The sequence below is a fragment of the Tursiops truncatus genome, chromosome 17, assembly GCF_011762595.2.
Source record: "Tursiops truncatus isolate mTurTru1 chromosome 17, mTurTru1.mat.Y, whole genome shotgun sequence".
NCBI classification, from domain to species: domain Eukaryota; kingdom Metazoa; phylum Chordata; class Mammalia; order Artiodactyla; family Delphinidae; genus Tursiops; species Tursiops truncatus.
Window position 1 is genome coordinate 50517809 of NC_047050.1, and position 21786 is coordinate 50539594.

At 33.8% G+C, this 21786-nt stretch overlaps 1 protein-coding gene and 1 non-coding gene across 3 annotated transcripts in view; one reads left to right on the forward strand and one right to left on the reverse strand.

Moving 5' to 3' along the window:
* EMC2 (ER membrane protein complex subunit 2) overlaps window positions 1-21786 on the forward strand; it is a 52398-nt gene that overhangs the window by 27612 nt on the left and 3000 nt on the right. Inside the window, exons 6-11 of one of the 2 annotated variants that reach the window (XM_004327916.3) lie at window positions 2460-2545; window positions 2696-2755; window positions 8187-8268; window positions 9086-9196; window positions 11665-11769; window positions 21005-21092. In XM_004327916.3, coding sequence (XP_004327964.1) covers window positions 2460-2545; window positions 2696-2755; window positions 8187-8268; window positions 9086-9196; window positions 11665-11769; window positions 21005-21091 — 531 coding nt within the window. In that variant the 3' untranslated portion in view covers window position 21092. The remainder of the gene's footprint in view (window positions 1-2459; window positions 2546-2695; window positions 2756-8186; window positions 8269-9085; window positions 9197-11664; window positions 11770-21004; window positions 21093-21786) is intronic. The other variant, XM_019942260.2, reaches the window with a different exon arrangement.
* TRNAR-UCU (transfer RNA arginine (anticodon UCU)) lies at window positions 17291-17363 on the reverse strand. The gene has a single exon. It is a non-coding gene; the product is annotated as a tRNA-Arg (tRNA).

A 21786-nucleotide genomic window follows, 5' to 3' on the forward strand; every position in this document is an offset into this window, starting at 1 on the left:
AAGGATTGTGTTTTAAAAAGGCATTTTTAAAGATTAATTATCTTTGAAACACTAGCAGTGCTTTATAAACTGTATTCTGCAAAATGCTGCTGACCTAAAAATTTTGGTGTTTGTTCAACAGTAGAGACATGATTCTCTTGTCAAATCAATGAGAAAATGAGTTAATATTAGACAGGTGTTTTTAAAAAAACGAAACTCATTTTGTGAATAATGGTGTCCATTACAGTGTTCATACCACATCTCTTACTGTAGAGGTATTAGTTGCTATTCATGTTTATACTTTGACTTTTTGTCTCTTATTTGTGGCATTTGAATGCAGTATTTTCAACAAGTTTCACTGCATCTATACAATATCTCATTTCAGCTAATACAAATCCTGTAAGGATTGGGGCAATATATCAATATTAAACTAAGCAAGCCTGTGCCAGTTCTTTAAAGATCTCATAGGCAGAGCTTTTGGCAAGGTTTAACACATATATATTAAGCATAGACCAAAGGTAAAAAAGAAGGAAGATAACATTTATTCAGTACTGTTATATGCTGTGTACTGTGTTAGATACTTCACTTTGATACTTGGAGATTGGTGGTATTATTGAAGTTTGGGCAGGTCGGATGTTTTGGTCTTGGTTAGAAAGCTCGTAAGTGACAAGAGTTGGGATTCAGTTCCTTGTTTTTTTTTATTTCAAAACCTAGACTCTCCGCTCTAACATATTGCCTGTGGAAGAAGTAGTGTCATCAAAAATGAAATGAATAAACAAAAATGTTTCAAATTCTGTTGAACTGGTGAAATTAGATAATATATGCCCCAAAGAAATTAGTTTCTTAATTGTGTTAATTTAATCCTCACCTATTTTCAGAAGGACTTTGGAATAAGGCGTACATTTGAAGTCTAATATTCTTCCTAAAGGCTTTAGGATTGAGTTACTTTTAGAGCTTTACTTTTCCTTTCCTTCTGAATTCTTGAGACTTAAACTTTACATTTATTATGGCACTTTCATTGTTGTGCATAGTGAAATTATTCCAAAAATATTTGAGTTCCTGCTGTGTGGCAGGTGTTCTGGTAGGCATTCAGCATGAACCATATAATCAGGGGTATACATTTTTAACAAATGTGTCATTCTTTCATTACTGAAATATTGTTATCACTATTATTATAAATATTGCTTTTGGTTATATTTATTGGGAGTCTCTTGATTCACTCTGATATTTTGACTTTCAGTTTTTCAGAGCAAAAACCCACCTTTTCCACCCCAGGACAGATAGCTCCTTTGGTCTAAAGAGGCCCCATTCATTTTACAGTACTTCCCTTGTCTGTATCTTGTGGAGTGTGTTTTACATAAAACAATGACAATCATGTTCATAATTAATAAGCCTAACCTAGCCCTAATTATAGTGTTTTATTGTTTAGTCTTCTGCATTGAATTAAACAGAGATGGAGGGGATATAAATTTAATAATTCACACAGAGCCCTCCAGTCACTTCAGCCCCAAACATACAGTCTTGATTATACACAATGCTGCTGTCTCCTATGCCTTTGCTCCTGTGTTCTCCTACTGTGCAGTATCGTCCCTCCACACAACTTTCTTTTCTGCTTTCTTAATGTCTACTTGCACTTTCTCTTTCAGCCCAGGTATCACATCTGGGACGCTCTTTGCTTCCTGTGCTTCCACTTCCTCCCATCTGCCACAGCCTTGTTAGGATCACCTCTGTGTTGCCACAACATCTTAGATATCTCTATTATTGTCTTTTTATTTGATGTCTCTTTCTCTTATCAGACTGAGCTCCTGCAAGGAATTATCTTTTCCTTTTTTTTATCCTTATATTTTCATTGTCCAGCACAGTACCTGGCAAACAACAGATGTTTGTTACATATTTGATGAATGTATAAATAAATGGCATTGATTTTTATATATTTAAAAAGCTTTAAGTTGCAGGTTTTAAATGTGTTGTCTATTATAAAATATTTCTTTCAGCACCTATATTATTGTTTTGAAAGACTCTTAGGTAGATTTTTCTCTTGAAATTGTGAAAAAAGTTATTTGAAGCCATATTTGTATAATGACATTCAAGTGGCCACAGTAAGATTATTTTCTAATCTCCACTATCCCTCTATCTCTTAAGATACAGATCTTATGAATGAGACAGAGTAAAGGACTTTAGGCTGGATAAAGATTAGGATTCCCTGCTGGCTTGTAATTATCAGAATCTGGATGGTTATTTATTTGAATGAAATGATGCATACATTGTGTACATCAAAAGTAAAGCACATGTGATTGTTAGAGGAATGTTTGAACTCCCCAGTGGGATGTCATGGGGTATGTTTATAAACTCCCACTAAGCAGTAGTTTTACAATGGAATTTCACTGGCATTGAGATAATAATTTGCACAGTCAAATTACCTCTTTACAAAAACCCAGGGAATCATGAGGGTCTAATCCTTTATTAATGTCAACCCACAGGCTGCAAGAAAGCGTAAGATTGCCATTCGAAAAGCCCAGGGGAAAAATGTGGAGGCCATTCGGGAACTGAATGAGTATCTGGAACAGTGAGTGTCTTACAAGAGGATTGTGTTTTGTTATTCTGATAAATCTTTTTTAATTAAAATGGAATTTGCATTTGATTTTCCTTTTTGCCTCCATGCTGTTCATTTATAGAATATCTACACACTTACTTTTTTTCCCTTTCCTCTCACCAGATTTGTTGGAGACCAAGAAGCCTGGCATGAACTTGCAGAACTTTATATCAATGAACATGAGTAAGTCGTTAACACATAAAATTTCGTTAAGGAGTGCAATTTTCATCACTATATAAGTTCAGAAGGCATAGTAGTTTCTAAAGGATTGGTGAGAGGTATGAATCACGTCATTTTAAATTAGCAAAATAAATAAATGAAGAAAAACAAATCGACAGTTTGTTGGTTATAATATGTGAATTGCTTTAAGTAGGTCATTTGTGTTTTGCTAAATTATTTTTGTTTGGGAAATGAGTTTTCTTTCAAATACAGATGGCATTCTTTGGAGTTAGAAAGGCATGTATGTGCTGAGCTAAGGTTATTTTTAGTGAATCAAAATTGTGAATTTTTAGAATTTAAATTGTTCTTACATACAAAGAGTATTATACTCCCTGCTGTTTAAAAATTCTGTCAATTGTATGCATTTATTAGCCTTAGTGCTAAGAGAATCAACTCTTCCAAAGTAGAAGCATTCTGTTGCCTGGGTAAAAAACCAAGAATAATCAAGAATGTTGAATGCTGTAGGAACTTGCTTATTGGATATTTAATGTTTTTGTTAGCTTTTTTTTATTGCAGTGACAGGAGGAAATCCCAGTGTGAGAGGATTAGCCCAGTCTTAGCGCAAGTTTTCTAATATCACAGCATTAACGCTAACCTCTATCTAGAGGCAGGCTTTTTTTCCCCTTTTTTCTTAGTGAGGAGTCTGAAGTATATCACATTGTTTCTTTCCTTCCTTTTCAGAGAACAGAATCAGATTCTCATGCACATATTCTTACTGTGCACGAATACTTAGAATACTTAACCTCATCCTCATAGTACAAATAGCTGACATAGGAAATAATATCGAATGAAGATACTTGTCTCTTGCCTTTTCTCAGGGGTATATATGTATGTGAAATAGAGTTAATGTATTATCTGTGTAATTCTAATAAAAGTGGCGGCGAAAATAAAATGTCACTTAATGAATGTGTACTGTATTCTGGGAACCATTTTTCATTTCTCTATTATATATGCTGGCTATCAGATTCTCTTTGTTTTTTGTTTGGAAGTTATTTCCTGAACCATGTTTGGATGCTTGTATGATCATATTTGTAAATATACTTAGCTTTCTCTTACGTATGTAAGAGTGGTAGTGTATTTGGTTAAGTGGTAATGTTTCTATTTTTCATTGTTTTAAAGTCAACATTTATAAAGTATTTTATTAAAATGTAAATTATTTGTATGCTGGAAACTATAAAATATTAATTAATGAAATTAAAGAACACCTAAATAATACCAAATTCATAGATTGGAGGCTCAGTATTGTTTTGTTTGTTTTTTAGGGTTTTGTTTTTGTTTTTGTTTTTATTGAAGTATAGTTGATTTACAATGTTGTGTTAGTTTCAGGTATACAGCAAAGTGATTCAGTTACACATACATATAATGATTATCTTTATTTAAATTTTTCCTTGGGCTAAATTCTTAGAAGTAGAATTACTTGATTAAATGATATGCACATTTTCAGTGGTTTTGATAAATCATTCCTAGATGTGCACTAGAAAGGTAGTGTCAGTTTACTCTCACATTAGCAATTATTAGAATGTCCACTTAACAACACCAGGTGCTACTATTCTTTCTAATCTTTGCAAATTTTGATAAGTGAAAATTGGTTACACGTTTTTTAAGAGCTCTTTATGTAAATGATATGAGCCTTTGTCCTGTCAAGAATATATCCTTGTTTATTATGTCTTTTTAATATTGATTTTTTTAACTTATAGAAACTTTATATTTTTAGATGGTCAGATATATCAATTTATATTGCTTTCAGGTTTTCTGTCCTCTAAGAACTATATAAATATATATCTGTTTTTTTCTTCTACTTCTTTATCAATTTTACCTTTTTACATGTATTTGTAATATTTCTATATTTAGTTCTCAAATAGGTTATACTTTATTTTTAACCTATCATTAAATTTATTATTTGCCTCACCTTGTAATAGCCACATTCAGTTTTGCTTTGTTTTGCATCTCTAAAGAGTTTATTGAGATAGAGTTGGATGTACATTTAAGAGAAATGAACTGAAGAATCACAAGAAATCAAGAGATACAAAGACAGAAAAGCACCTGAAAAATAGTTTCTTTTCATGGGAAATGATACTTACATTCTGCCTACCCTTTTATCTTGTATTACAAAACTCTTTTTGGTCTTGAAGCTAGTTACTTACACAATGTCTGTTTATTTTTTCTAATTGAACACTTAGAAGGGATATTCAGATTTACAGTGAGTGGAAATAAATGTCTTCAGATTTTTTGAAACTGTATGAAAATTAGAATGTTCACTTAATTCATTTAACTTGTTTGAGCAAGTCATTGTCTTCGGTAGGGTATTGTTGGTACAAGTAGTAAGTTACTGTGGAATGTCAGTTTACCACAGTTTTGTGGACCTGGTGGCAAAAATGAACCAATTTAGGAATTGCTTGATATATTTAATATTTTGACATTCTTTTCTTCATATTAATAGTTATAGTAAGTCACAGGCAGCATTGCGAATCTAGATGTAGACTTTTTTACTCCAAATAAATTTCCACAGTAGACTGTTCATATAAGTCTATTCAGTGATTTTATAGAGAGAAAAGGGGATATAGAATTCTGCCACATACTTTTTTTATGTCTTTAAGTTATTTTTATTTAAATTTGCTTCTGATTTATAAATTCTAGATACAGTTATTCTAGTGGTATATGTCACACCAGTTGATCACATTGAGACACTTGCTCTAAGTATAAAAAATTTGTCATGATTTATGCCTTAACCCACAGTACATATTATAAACAAAAATATGTATTTTAAACAAAGATACTGAATTTTTTTGTACTTGATTTGTAGTTAAAAATAGATGTTATATCAGCAGGGAGCAGTTTAGTAAAGATTGATTATGATTGTGATTATTGTAGGTACAGCCTTACTATAAAATTCTATAACAAAGGGAATTATCAGAATCCTGTAAGGAAAAATCACAATGTTGATAAAGCAGTCAAGGAACAAATATTATAACCTATACATATGCTTTTGTGAGGAACAGAAGAACTTCAAAAGCTTTAGTTACTGACTCTAATGTAGTAATAATAGTGGTTATTCTATTTTAAATGGATTCCAATTATTTTGACTTCTCTAAATCTTAGTCTTATGAGTTGTATGTAATGAATTAATTTCTTTATATATCTGCATTGGTATTGGCTATGTACCATCTTGGGAGAACTGAGAAAATAGTCATCACTCAAATCACTTTTGTATGGCTTAATACTCTTGTGTACCCCTGGCTGAGAAAAACTGGATTAGACCATTTCTCACTCCTTCCAGCTCTAAGTTTATTTGATTCTATACTTTATCCACAAAATTAATTTGATTTTATATTTTGTAAAATTGGGGGAAGGTATCCCCTCGTATGTGATACTAAATAATTTTTGAGAAAAGTATCTTGGCATTCATTTTTCATTAGAAACTCCTCTCTGCCCATTTTATCTTACATTATGTTATATAAGAATCAGAGTCACTGTTCTGCTCAACCCATTTAAATCTCTAAGAACATTTATTCTTAGCATTAATATGAATTTTTGGCGTTACCGTAAAGGAACACATTTAGAAGGGAACTATCTTTCTGATGAAGCTGGTGTTTAAGGTAGAGACGACTTCCCCTTCTACACAATGATGAATAAATATCAGATAGGTAGTCACAGTACTTTTGTTCTACACATTTATTGTCATTTGTTCAGTCATTCATTATATAGCTATCATATGTCAAGAACCAATACTAGGTTTTGGGCATAAATATGAAAAGGGCTAAATAGCAGCATGATCTTTGATGAGAATTATATATAAGGTCCTTCATAAGTTTAAAATGCTGTGATTTGGGGCTAATCTGCAGGGTGTTTTTGGTTCCTTTGGCCCTTTGGGTTTGATTGCTGTACCTGTTCTTATGTTACCGTTGACATATTCATCACTACCATCACCACCTCGATTTTTCATCCTGATGTGTAGTGTATATAGGTAGTATGCATTGTGGTTAAGAGTGTAGGCTGTCTGCCTACTTCCTAGGGTTTTGGTGGGATTAAATGAATTAATATTTGTAACACACCTAGAGAAGTGCATGATACATAATGAGTACCTAATAAAAGTTAGCTATTATTAGTCAGTATTTCACATGTTTGAAACTGCAACGTATATATTTTGAAAACTAAGTATATCAGACATTAGTGTAAAATAGATACCTTTGTATATTGGTGACAGATGTCAAAAATAACTGTAGGTAGCCTTTTTCTGTTGTAATGTCATAACCTCCTCACTGGGACTGAATCTTACAAGACCTGTGTTCTTTAGGATTTCCTGTAAATAGGAAGGATATTCACAGGGCTTAAACATATAAAATACATTAAGGAGAATTATAGTCATGTGGTATAAAACTATTTTTCCAGAACCCTTTGCAGCAGTTTTCTCCTTAGGTTTTCAGTAAAGATTTTGTTTCTCTACCACATGATTAAATAGTAGTAGAGTGCATATCAAAACCACTAACTTGATCTGTTTTTCATGGGTTTAGAAATTCATAACTTAATAACTTTGTATTTGACAGTAACCTTAAATAACGAAAAGTCTTTGTAATAGAATATGTGGGATATGTCTGTAAAGGATTTTTAGTGAATAGAGAATATTTAGTGTTTATTTCCTCATTACACTTTAACCATTTGAATATTTTATTAGATGATCAGTGGACTTGTAGAACCTATTTTATATGTAACCTGATCCAAGATCTTGAAGCCTGTGTTGTTAATTATGTTTGGATGTCATCCTAGTGACCCAGTTTTAAAAATTTAATATCTCGGGACTTCCCTGGTGGCACAGTGGTTAAGAATCTGCCTGCCAATGCAGGGGACACAGGTTCGAGCCCTGGACCGGGAAGATCCCACATGCCGTGGAGCAACTAAGCCTGTTCGCCACAACTACTGAGCCTGTGCTCTAGAGCCCGCAAGCCACAACTACTGAGGCCATGTGGCACAGCTGCTGAAGGCTGCGCGCCTAGAGCCCATGCTCTGCAACAAGAGAAGCCACGGCAATGAGAAGCCCGCGCACTGTGTAACCCTTGCTTGGTGCAAATAGAGAAAGCCCCGCGCACTGCAATGAAGACCCAACGCAGCCATACATACATACATACATACATACATAAAAAAATAAGAAAAAAAGAAAAATGTAATATCTCTTGATAGTTCACAGGCTGCTTTAGGATTTAAGCTTCTGTGTATTCATTTCATTAAAAAATATGATATTCATATTTATGAATTCAAGATAGGTACTTTATTAATAAAGGTATTTAAAGTATTTTGGGAATAAAATGTGTAATATCACTAAAATTGTTTTTAAATTATTTTAAGGTGTAACTGACATAAAATTTATGACTTTTAAAATTAACTCCTTGATGTTTTTCAGCTACGCTAAAGCGGCGTTTTGTTTAGAGGAGCTTATGATGACTAATCCACACAACCACTTATACTGTCAGCAGTATGCTGAAGTAAGTATTTTCAAAAACAATTGTATGTGATTTTATTTTTGTTGGTGTGGGTATTATTATGGAACTAAGAATATGTCGTTAATGTTAGGCAAGTATATAAATATGTAAGATGTGATGAAAATTGATTTATGGGAGTAAAATTTTTAATACTATAATGGAAATACTGACTTTTCAGTTAAATGCACTTATTTAAAATAGTGAAATTCTTTGTATTTTTCTAATTGCATACTGTATTCTTTCTTAATTATGAATTATATCACAATTATCGCCATTTAATGGACTTTAAGGCATTTTACAGTGATTACAGTTTTTACATCCATATTCTAGGAAATTCATATTAAGGTCAGTATTTTGGAAAGTAGGAAGTATTTATCTTATTTGATTAACTGTTAAGAATAGCAATACAATTGAATTCTATAAGGTTAAAAGGACTTCATCATTAAGGAATGTCAGTGCAACTAGGAAAGGACAATTCACTATGAAGTCTAGTTTTATAATACTAGTAATAGAAAATAAAGTTGTGAAGCATTTCGAAGGCAGTTGAAATAGAAATTATACTGCCTTTTTTATATTGGCAGCATTTTTTTATTTTAAAAGCTCAGTGATCTTAATGTTCATAGAATATAATGATTCTGGAGGGTAGGTTATGCTTTAAAGTTTAGATTAGCTTTAACAACTTTAAGATGAATTCTTTTTAACATCTTGCATTTGTTTACAGAATATCTGTTTCAATTACTAATGCCTATGGTATGATGAAACATGCTATATTTCAAAGTAGTAAAATAAACAGGTTTCAGCACTCCGTAATTTTTAACAGGTTAAATATACCCAAGGTGGACTTGAAAATCTTGAACTTTCAAGAAAGTATTTTGCACAGGCATTGAAACTGAACAACAGAAATATGAGAGCTTTGTTTGGACTTTACATGGTGAGTTGAGGTGCATGTTTAATGTTATTTTATGAAATGTCATTTAAAGTCCGTTAACCGTCCCAGTTAATCACTTCCCTCTTTTTTTTTTGTATTTCATTGATAAGCATATGATTTTTTTCCTCTATCCTCTAGTTAATTATGAGCAATAGGTTGTAAGGCAGTTATATTTTTAAATGTTAATATGTCCCAGCTATTTGACATTTTATTGTCAATTATCTTTTACTATATCAGAATTTAAATCTGCCTTTATGAAATTAAATAGTAACAGATACAAAACTATATTATGTATTTCTTTTTTTTTTTTTTTTTTTGCGGTACGTGGGCCTCTCACTGTTGTGGCCTCTCCCGTTGCGGAGCACAGGCTCCGGATGCTCAGGCTCAGTGGCTATGGCTCACGGGCCCAGCCGCTCCGCGGCATGTGGGATCTTCCTGGACCGGGGCACGAATCCGTGTCCCCTGCATCGGCAGGTGGACTCTCAACCACTGCGCCACCAGGGAAGCCCAAAGTGATTTCCTTCTTTTTTGTTTTATTCTTTTTTGTTTTTTTTTGCGGTACGTGGGCCTCTCACTGTTGTGGCCTCTCCCGTTGCGGAGCACAGGCTCCGGACGCGCAGGCTTAGTGGCCATGGCTCACGGGCCCAGCCGAGCGCCGCTGCACGTGGGATCTTCCTGGACCGGGACATGAACTGGTGTCCCCTGCATCGGCAGGCGGACATTCAACCACTGCGCCACCAGGGAAGCCCGTTGTATTTCTTGATTGTTTTGTTATTCTTGGGTTCATGCCCAACATTTTATTTCTTACCTTAAATTATAATTGTATGAGATATTTTTAAACTATGTTTATAAAAGACATATTAGAAATAAAATCTCTGATGCCAAACTAAAACTTTTTTTATGGTATAGAAAAACAGTGTGGTACGCATGTAATTAAATATTTCTTTTGTTTATGTATGCTAAATGATGAGCTTAGAAAAAGTCAGTTAACAAGAGCTATGGGAAATAGAGGAAGAATTTAATGAACTTCAAATTTATATAAAATGAGCTCCTTTCTACAGTCAGAATGACTAGAAAAATAAACTTCTTTAATAGGCCAGTCCTTTGAAATTTTAATTTATCCTAGTCTTTTCATGGACTTTCGGATGAATATTTTGTTGGAGCTCAGTGAAAAGGATTGATTGCAGAAATGGAGGCAGGAAGAAACGTAAATGAAATAATTTTTAGCAAAGAAATGGCAAAATATAATTAGAAAACAGATTAAAGGGATTTCAAAAAATTTTTTCTGGATTCTACTAGTGCCAGTTGTAACAGCTTGTAGGTACAGTATGGTAGCAGTGTCTCTTTTACCAAATAAATACTATTTTTTAAAATAAATAAATTATTAATAATAGTAAAAATACATAACACTTTATGTGTCAGGTGTTGTTATGAGCTCTCTTTTTTATTTTAAATCATTACATCTTTATATCAACTATTTGAGAAGGTACTATTACTACTACCATTTCACAGAAAATGAAACCAAGGCACAGAGAGTCCTGATTAATTTGCCCCAGGATGGACACAGAGCTGCTAAATGATGCTCAGGCAGTTGACTCCAGAATCATTCTCTTAACTACTGCAATCAGATTTTGGCATATAAATTCCTTAGTGGCAGAGAAGGAGACAGAAGGAAAAAGCATATAACACAGGCTAGGCATTAAAGAAACCACATGGACAGAGCTTCTTAAGATATATTTAAGCATAAGATAAAATTTGTATCTTTCTCTCCCCAGAAATACATACAATTAAAAATAAGAATATGATTTTGAGGGTCTACAGATTCTTGCATGGATCCCAGTTTAACAATCCCTTGTTTAAATACATCTTTAAAAAGGAGATGATGGCTCTAATTGGTTCTTTGGAACATAGTTTGGAAACTCTCAGTGTAGTGAAAAGAGAAATAGGTTGGAAGTGATGATCTCTTTCTACTTGTAAGACTTTTGTTAACTTACTTTGGTTAAGTCAGTTCACTCCTATTGGACTTAATTTTTTTTTCACCTGTTAATGTAGGAAGTTAGACTAAATTATTTTTGAGGTTCCTTATATTAATATTCAGTAATTCTATAATTCTGACATAGAAAAGTTGAAGTAATTCAGTAATAAGAAATAGCACCAGTAATATCCTACAGTATTTAAGTGATGATGGAATTTTACCTTCAAGGGCTGTGGTAGACAGGTAATAAAATAATTTTAGATATTATTTAAGGTATCCTTTCTCTTCCTACTATCTTGGATTATTCTCCATTTTAAAATATATTTTCATTTCATTTCACTAATTTCATTCAGCTCTATTTTATTTTAAAAATTGTGTTGATACAGTTTTGAAAAACTTTATTATCAGCCCATTGCAATTATGACCCTTACATGTTTTTGATTGTCTTGGCTACATCAAAGGAGTATTGTTTTTGATGTTTCTTTTTTGTTCTTAGTCTGCAAGTCATATTGCTTCTAATCCAAAAGCAAGTGCAAAAACAAAAAAGGACAACATGAAATATGCTAGTTGGGCAGCTAGTCAAATAAACAGAGCTTATCAGGTTAGTATCGATAATTTTATATTATGACAAAGATCAGTTAATGTATTTCTTAGTTGTTGTTTATGTTTCTACAAACTACAAAGCTAGATGTCTATCATTGAACTTTTGTGCTTTTGGGTCTTTATCAAATGTTTTTTACTTTAGTAAAATAGTAGTTTTACTTTAGTAAAATAGTAACAGGAGTCTGTTACTATTATGATCCCATAATGAGCATTATCATCTCAGTAGTTCTACATTTGGCAAATAAAAAAAAGTAATTGTAAAAATCCAGAAAGGATAAATTTCATGATGTATTTCACAGGCAGATTGGGTCTGTGAGTGTATTATTAATCAGAGATATCTCAAATAATAAAAAAAGAGGAAGAAAATCCTAAACGTAAACTAACAAGACTATATAACAAAGTTTATGTACTCTGTTTACAGTCAGATCTTATCTGAAACATCTCCCCTCATATTTTAGTTTACTGAAGCTCATCCCTAAGGAGATTCTTCAGGAAAGACTCATGGAAAAACTCATCTTACATCTTTCATGTTTGTAACTTATCCGTCTATAGTCTTTATATCTGAAGGACAATTTGACTTTTTATACATCCTTTGCTATTAAATACATTTACCTAAGTATTAAGCATATTGTTCCTTTTTTTTTAGGATAAAATATTGCTGTCAACAAGTTTCATGCCATCCTGATTTTCTTTCTCTAATAAGTGACTTGCACTTTTTGTCAGGTTGCCCAAAGGAATTTTTTTCTTTATCTTTAAAATCCAATAGTTTCACTATGATAATGGTTTGTTGATATTCTTGGGTCGGTCTTCCCAAATACACTATAGACCTTTTTAATATTTGGATTCAGTCCTCTTTTAATTTGAGGAAAGTTGCTTTTAGAATTATGATTTTGAATTTTTTTTGCTTGATTCCTTAAGCTTTCTTTTTCAGGTCTCTAACTATAAGTTTATTGGATCTCCTTTCACACTTCCTTTTATCATTCATTTTTTTTTCAAATCTGTCTGTCATTTTCTGTATTTTATTCTCTTCTTTTTTTTCTGGTAATTTATATGTTTCCTCTTCTTTGTTACAGAGAACTCAAATATGACCTCTCTATATATCTAGTCTTTCTTAGAACTAGGTCAGGTTCAGAATGATTTTTCTGGCTGCAGGCCTCCCTGTGTTCTACCCCTACCGGTCTACAGATCTTGAATTTTGAGGTGGTGTTCTCAGTTTTAAATGTTATATTTTGTTGTTGTTATTTTTTCTTCTGGGATTTTCTGCCTCTGGGCATCACTACCTCCCACCCTCCCCTTCTCCCCTTATCTGAACCATCTCTCCCTCTTAACCCCAGTGTTTCTGCCCTGTTAAATTTGGTTTCAGTTTCTGTAGTTTTCTTTCAGTTTGAGGTTTTTTTCCTTTTGGAAGAGGGTATTTGTTGGATAATTCAGAGATTTTGAGGTTTTAGACTATTAGATTTGTTTAAGGTCACGTTTGCATGCAGTGTTTTTTTTTTTTTTTTTGAAGATGTTGGGGGTAGGAGTTTATTAATTTATTTTATTTATTTATTTTTGCTGTGTTGTGTCTTTGTTTCTGTGCGTGGGCTTTCTCTAGTTGTGGCAAGCGAGGGTCACTCTTCATTGCGGTGCACGGGGCCTCTCACTATCGCAGCCTCTCCTGGTGCGGAGCACAGGCTCCAGATGCGCAGGCTCAGTAGTTGTGGCTCACGGGCTTAGTTGCTCCGCGGCATGTGGGATCCTCCCAGACCAGGGCTCGAACCCGTGTCCCCTGCATTAGTGGGCAGATTCTCAACCACTGCGCCACCAGGGAAGCCCTGCATGCAGTTTCTTATACTTTGATTTGGAGCCTATGAGACTGTCCTAGTTTTGCAAGCCATTGCATCAGTTCATACTTTTTTTTTACTTCGGTGGCTTATAGAGTAGTAGGTTGTCCTCTTTTCCACCCTGTAGTGCCTACCACATAGCTGTTGAGCTTTTGTAGGTCCTGCTACTGTTGGTGGTATAACAACCTTCTAGGGTTTTGAAGGATTGCCTGCAATATAGTTTTTTTTGAAAGATGTCTTTGTTGGGTTTGTTTCCTCTTATTTTGGTCTTGGTTTTGGTGCTGTTTATTTCTTTGTTTTTGTACTCCTGGTTGGGGAGATTAAAACAATTCAGTGCCCTGTGATCACACCATTTAGTCACTTTTGTGTAGTTTTATTATATATAATAGAGAATGTTGGTTCTGTTGGCATATTGCAAGTCAGAATATCTATAAATATTAGCTAAGCTATGCTTCTTCAAATGGAGTTTGAGATGGCTCGAGGGGTTCCACACAGAGTAGGCTTGGGGGTTGGGGGTTGCGAGGGAGGGAGGGATAGTTTGTGATTTAAAAATAAGACTTGGGGGCTTCCCTGGTTACGCAGTGGTTGAGAGTCCGCCTGCCGATGCAGGGGACATGGGTTCGTGCCCCGGTCCGGGAAGATCCCACATGCTGCGGAGCAGCTGGGCCCGTGAGCCATGGCCGCTGAGCCTGCGCGTCCGGAGCCTGTGCTCCGCAACGGGAGAGGCCACAACAGTGAGAAGCCCACGTACCGCAAAATAAATAAATAAATAAATAAGACTTGGATAATATGAAAATAATAGTGTGCAAACTACATCATTGTTTTTAAGATATTTTTGAGAAACAACTAGCTGCTCAGAGAGTGCTTTTTTTGACCTGGCATGACTATATTCCTAAAATCAATTTTTATTAAATTATAACATACATGGAAAAATGAACCCAAGTCACAAAGATACATTCCAATGAATTATACAAGTAAATGTATCCAGGTCAATAAATAGAAACATTACAGCACCCCAAAACCTTCCTGGTACCTTCTTTCAAATTCTACTCCTTGTATTCTCCTCAAAAGTACAAATTTATAATCCCATAGTTTTGGCTTTTTTTTGAAATTTATAGAATCATACAGTATGTATTTATTTTTGTCTGGCCTATTGCATGATTTATGAGTTTTATCTTTAAGTTTGTAGTTCATTCATTTTCATTGTACTGTAGTCTATTATATGAACATACTATAATTTATTTATTCAGTTTTTTAAAATTTATTTTATTTACTTATTTATATTTGGCTGTGTTGCATCTTCGTCGCTGCTCACGGGCTTTCTCTAATTGTGGCAGGCGGGGGCTACTCTTCTTTGCAGTGTGCGGGCTTCTCATTGTGGTGGCTTTTCTTGTTGCGGAGCACAGGCTCCAGGCACACGGGCTTCAGTAGTTGCAGCACGCAGGCTCAGTAGTTGTGGCTCGCGGGCTTTAGAGCACAGGCTCAGTAGTTGTGGCGCATGGGCTTAGTTGCTCCACAGCATATGGGATCTTCCTGGACTGGGGCTCGAACCTGTGTCCCCTGCATTGGCAGGCGGATTCTCAGCCACTGTGCCACCAGGGAAGCCCCTTTATTCAGTTGTTGATAGGCGTTTGGATTATTTCCTGTTTGGGGCTATTATGAATAATACTACACTGATATTGCTGTACAAGTCTCTTGGTGTATATGTACATGTACTTCTTAGGGGTGTATACCTTTGAGTGGAAATACTGTGTCATAGGATGTATATATATCTAACTGAAGTAGATAAAGCTGGTTTTCCAGACTACTTGTTTATAGTCCCACCAGCAGTGTTTGAGCGTTCTCATAGTTCCACATTTTCACCAACACATCCTTCTGTCAGTTTTTGTAATTATAGTCATTCTGGTGTATGTGTAGTGGTGTCTTCATGGTTTTGTTTTGTATCTCCCTGATGACCAGTGAGGTTGAACACTTTTTCATATGTTTATTGGCTGTTTGGATATCTTCTTTCATGAAGTCTATGTTTTTCATTGGTTTATGACTTTTTATTTTGTTTTTTAGTTTTTTGATTATGGGCCCTTTGTTCATTATATGTGTAGCAGATCTTTTTAACTCCTTAGTTGCAATCACTCTCAAATGATTTTGATGAAGAAAGTTTTGAAGATTATCTTCACCCTAATCGTTCATTTCCTTTATGGTTTGTCTTTTATGTTCTGCTTAAGAAATCATTTGCTACTGATGGTCATAAAGATAATCTTGTGTGTCTTTGGAGTTTTTTTTCTTCTACTTTTCACATTTAGATCCACAATCCATTTGGAACTAATTTTTATGTATTATGTGAAAATAGAGGTCTGTTCCCCCCTGCATAGCTTTCCAGTGTTTCTATCTCTGTATTCTGTCAAGAGTCCCATTCTGTGAAAGCTGCTACCTTATAATAGTTGAGAGAGAACACAGATGCGCGAGCCTGTATCATCTGGCTTCCAAGTTTGGCTCTGACATGTGGCCATGGACAAATTACATACCATCTCTGGGCCTGGCTTTTCATTTGCAAGATGGACATAATAAAAGTTTTCTGAGTATTAAAGGAGTTGATACATACTTTTTACCATATCACAGTAATACACCTTATATTGTGTTTACTAATTGCATGCTGTAAGTTCACTTTATTATGTCTGCTATTTTTATTGCAATTACAATAGCAGTAACAACAATAACAGTTATAATAGCAAACAAAATTTATTATAAGGTAGGTACTTTTCTTGTTTTACAAATGAGGAAATTAAGGCATGAAAGATTAAATAACTTTCTCCAAGGTGATATAACTGGATATGAACAGGAGCGATTTTCAAACCTAGGCAGCCTGACTCCAAGTTTGATGCTCTTAATGGCCACAATATACTGCCTTTATAAAGAGATGTCAGGTATAAATGTTTCTAAAACTGTAATTATAGTTTCCAACTCCCTTCTTAGTTATTTTCTCATGTGAACAAGTGATATCCTACCCTCACTTGTTTCCTTTTTCATTTCAGACCCAAAGCTCTCCGTAGTAACTAAATTTAGGGTTTCATTTTGTTTGTTTGTTTGTTTTTCCTCGTTTTCACTGTCTCTTCAGTAATGCAAGACCAGGCAAGCATGCCCTTCCCTGCCATATGAGATGCACTTTACCATTAGACATGAATCCATCATTTCGATATTTTAAGTCATTGCTCATATATCCAAACCCTATTCGTTAGTAATATTTTCCCTCCCTGCCATTCTCTTTAAACAAATTTTTTTAAATTGTCTTATTAGATCCATTCTCTTTTCATAGACTTATTTTGTAAAGTCTCAGTGTTTTTGGAAAGAGCTCTGAGAATATCATCTGTGCTCTTCAGTCTTTGACTTTGGCACCATAAACTCCATAGTACCCAGTGATGTTTTACACATCTTTCCTGACGGTATGATTTGCCTTTTCTTGACTCTAGGGGAAAGGATAGTATAAGGAATTTTTGTAAGTTTCTGTCATCTTGGATACCACTCCAAAAAGATAACATCTCTCAGTTGATAATGTCAGGTTTCTGTATAGCAGCCTAAAATACCTCTCAATTAGGAATCACCCATCATGCAAAATTTATTTTTGCTTCTAGACACTAGTAACATTTTTTTTGTTTATTTTTGTTTTTGTTTGGCTGCGCTGCGCGGCATGCAGGATCTTAGTTCCCTAACCAGGGATCGAACCTGTGCCGCCTGCAGTAGAAGCACAGAGTCTTAACCACTGGACCACCAGGGAAGTCCCCGTAATGGGTTTTAAATAAAATCTTTTGTTGCTTTTGAAATTTTCATCTCTATTCTTTTTCTACAGAAGTTGGTGATTTTCTTCAGGTGAATCAGATTTCATAAATATTTGTATCTATTGCCTTTTGCTAACATAGTGGTTTAAAATAACGACTTATTTGCTTATGAATCTGTAGGTGTCATGTAGGCTTGTGCTCAGTTGAGTAATTCTACAGGTCTATAGTGGACTTATTTTCTTTTCTCCTCTATGCTAGTGGTTGATGGCCTCACTTAAATGTCTGATGGTTGGCTCTCTGTCAGCTGGGGGTGCTGGGCCTTGTATTTCCCATTTGGCAAGCTAATTTGGACTTATTCACATGATGGTTTCAGGGTTCCAGGAGCAGCAAACAGGCAAACTCCAGAGCCTCTGGTTGTGTCACTTATGGCTAATATTCCATTGAGCAAAACAAGTCACATGGTGAACCCAGATACAGGGGATATAATATTTCACCTCTCAATCGGAAGAGAAATATGTGGTCATTTGGCAGTTTATTACACTTTTGTATAACTCCATAGTTCCATCCTTCTGTTTCTGTTTATTTTTCTTTTTATCCACTTTATTGAGGTATAGTTTACATACAATAACATGCACACATTTTAAGTGTATAGTTGAGTTTTGACAAATGTATACTCCTCTCTCACCACTATCCCATTCAAGACATACAGTTTCCATCAGCCCAGAAAGGTCCCCTCTGCCACTTTGTAGTCAGCCCCATTCCACACTGCAGACTAGCACTGATTTGATTTTCATCACTATAAATTAGTTTTGCCTGTACTAGAACTTTATATATAAATGAGATCATAGATTATGTACCCTTTTGTGCATTGCTTCTTTCACTCAGCATGTTTCTGAGATTCATCAATCCACTTCTCCATTTTATTTATCTTATTACTTTGTCCACCCATATTATTTTCCACAAACTGTAAATTTGTGAATTTTAACCCAACTTACTCCAGTTATCACAATGGGTAAATCATTGACCTTTGAATTTGATAAGCAATTTTTTATTATTTGAGTGGTTTTCTGGTTAGTTTTCTTTAAGATCCATCAGGAAATTATGAAAAAAGTTTACTTAAGCAAAATCTGTGTGAAAAATAAAAATGCAGAATTTGTGATTAACGTGGAAAAGTATAATTTTCAGAGACTGACATTTTAGTAATAAATCTCTGGGATCTAATTGAGAACTTTATATATCTAGGCATATAAACAAGTATAAAGTGTATAGTAAGTATTCCTTATTGTAATGTTTTTCTAGGCATTTAAAAATTAGAGAAAATGAGATTTTAAGAACTGCTTTCTGTCTTTGTTTCTACTTAATGAAACAAAATATGGCTACTACTTGCTTTTCAATTAGGTAATTGGTTTAGCATGTTCAGTAGAGGCAGGCAAGTTTGATTAATGCTCATGAAAAACTTTAATGTGAACCTACTCACAGTAATTTTCCAGATAAATGCTTCTTTGGTACTCTGTTAAATTCGTCTGTGCTAGTGATCCATATGTTATTTGTGATTGCAGAGGTGATTCTATTACTATCCTTTTGGGAAATAGAAAATTAAATCATGATTTGAGGGAAAAATAGGATTCCGGCTTAATCAGTTAAATTGCCGTATAATTCTAGAATAGACAAAATAATTGCATGTCAGGTAAAATTTGAAGTGATAGATTTATATTTCCAACTTTCTTTTTATTTGTTCTGACACAAGTTCGTTTGGTTTATTCTAAATTGCACTGGTTGTCAGTAGTGTTGATATACAATCTTAGGTGGTTTTCTAAAATTAGCTAATTTTAAAAATCACAAATTTGTATTTATTATTTTATTACATTTAAATACAAATCAAGAAAAATGCTATATTTTAAAATACTATGATTTCAGCGCTACACAAATTTTTCATTTTTATTTTCCATTTAAAAAATTAGGTGTCCTATTTTGTACCCCTTCCCCCAACCCATCAAAAGCTTTTTCTTAGAATTAGACCTTTAAATATCTGATTAGGACAATTCCTGTTTACTTTGGGTAGGCAGTAGTAAAAGAAAAGGCTTTCTGTTCTTGGTAAGTCCTTGTGAAAGTGACTCTATCAACTGGGTAATAGGAGTAATAAGCACACTCCACATCCTTTACTCACCAAGGGAAATTATGAAAGGGCAGAGTTTTAAATGTGGTGTTGCTATTGCCATATTTTTAAATTATGGCCTGTATATTCAGCATTTGAATTCCTTAAGTTAATAATGTCTTATGAAAGGCAAAGTGATCTTGATTCTTACAAGAAGCTTTTTCTCTTTCCCTGGCATTTCCTCTAGAAATCCCGTTTAGTTACTCTATCAAATCAAGATTCAACCACAGAAGCTAATGGTTTAGGAAATAGGAGAATCATAATGTTAAGCTGCAGCCAGAGAGGTCAGAGGCAGGTTACCAATTCCTGAAGCCTATTGCTTCTACGATGTTACCTGTGCTTGATCACTTAATCTTTCTCAACAGGTCACAAGAAGTTTGCCAAATTAAGTTAATTACAAAAGAGAAGGAACACATCATAAATCAAGTACTAAGTACCTAAGACAGCATTGATATTTGAAGGAAAGATCAGTCACTTGAAAGTATACTGAGTGCTTAGATGTTAACTTGAAAATACTGTATGTTGCTAATAGAAAATGTTAATACTTTAACCAGGGGAAAAACAGGTAATATAGTTATAATAAACCTTCCCCTTCCTTAACAAGGAATATATAGTTATCTAGTAAATCTGTAGTGTTAAGTCAAACTGATAAATGATGGGAATTGGCAGTCTAGTTAGAAAATTCATTTTGAAATCAGCATGGGGTATTCAACAGTGTTTTCCCCACTTATCATGCACTATATTGAATTTAATACACATGAATTTGCTTTTAAATGTACAAAGATAGTATTTAATATACTATATTTTGTTTTTATTGTAAAATCCAATCCCAATTTGGTATTATAAAATAAATTATGACTTAATAAACTAAAAATGCATATTTTAAAACATTTACTTTAATATGTAGCATAGAGTTTTATTTGATAGGTTTTTGCTGCAGAAACATGATATTATCTAGTCAACTAATAAATCTGGGAAATTATTAAAAATTGCAGCCCACTCTAAGTAGTTTTGGAGAATTCTTGCAACTCTAAAATGTTTGATAACACTTCTTTACATTTGTATTTTACCTTTGTTTGAAATTGTAAAAAGTTGATTAGAGGCCACACAAGTAGTCCACATTCCTACATAAATATAAGCTAAATTTCATTTCTAAATTATGCTTTTTATTTCATAAAGCTTTTCTGGTCTGAAGAGGGAGTACAGTTTGAAAATCATGTTAATGTTTTTATAGGTTATCATACTACTTAAACATTTAAACTGGCCAATTTCACACGGAAATTTTTATATACGTCAGTTGAAGATGAAACCTTAATGAAAATGTCCTTAAAACCCAAATTTTGTTTTTTATTGAAGAAAAAGAACATATCAGATTTCATGCTAGTGATAAAATAGATAATGTTAACTCTCTAACAATTTGAAAGTAAGACTGTGATTTTGAACCTGCCACTGAAATTGAGCCTAATTGCATTTTCTAAAAATTAGTTTGCAGGTCGAAGTAAGAAGGAAACCAAATACTCTCTCAAGGCAGTCGAAGACATGCTGGAAACACTGCAGATCACCCAGTCTTAAGGTTTCAAAAACTCTTTCACATTACATTTCACAACTGTAAAATTGAGCTCACTGGTTTGTGACCTATTTACTAGATGCCCAGTGCTATTTATATACTGATTTTCTGCTAAGAAGGCAGTTGTAAAGAATGTGTTTATATAAACCTAAAAATGCCATTTACTGCTAAGCAGGAAGATGGGAAAAGCCGATGGAAGAGAGATTTGACAAGATTCTTACTGATTGTACATCATTCTTTCCATATCATACATATATAACTGCTTTTAAACCACAATCTGATATAGAAATAACCTTGTTAAATAAACTGATGATTTATTAAACTTGCATATGAAAATTCTAGATTCTTTTTGTTATAGTCAAATAGTGAGTGACTATATTGTTTTAGAACTCGATTTCTAGTTAACTCCTTTTTATTTGTGATAGGAAATACATAGCATATATAGGTGACAGAAGCAACATGCTGGCAAATTATTTTCATTCTTTTTATAGCGTCAGGTTGGGTTTCGCTCTGTATTCCAGTGGGCTATTATTTTATATGCTGTAATGTTATTCTGATAATCTTGATTAAAATATATATCATTCTCCAAAGTTCAGCACTATCTTTTTATAAAATTTTGTTTTGCTATGGGACATAACTGAGATTTTTTTTTACCTATAAAATGGTTTAAGGTTCATGTATGTTATGATATTCAAATTTA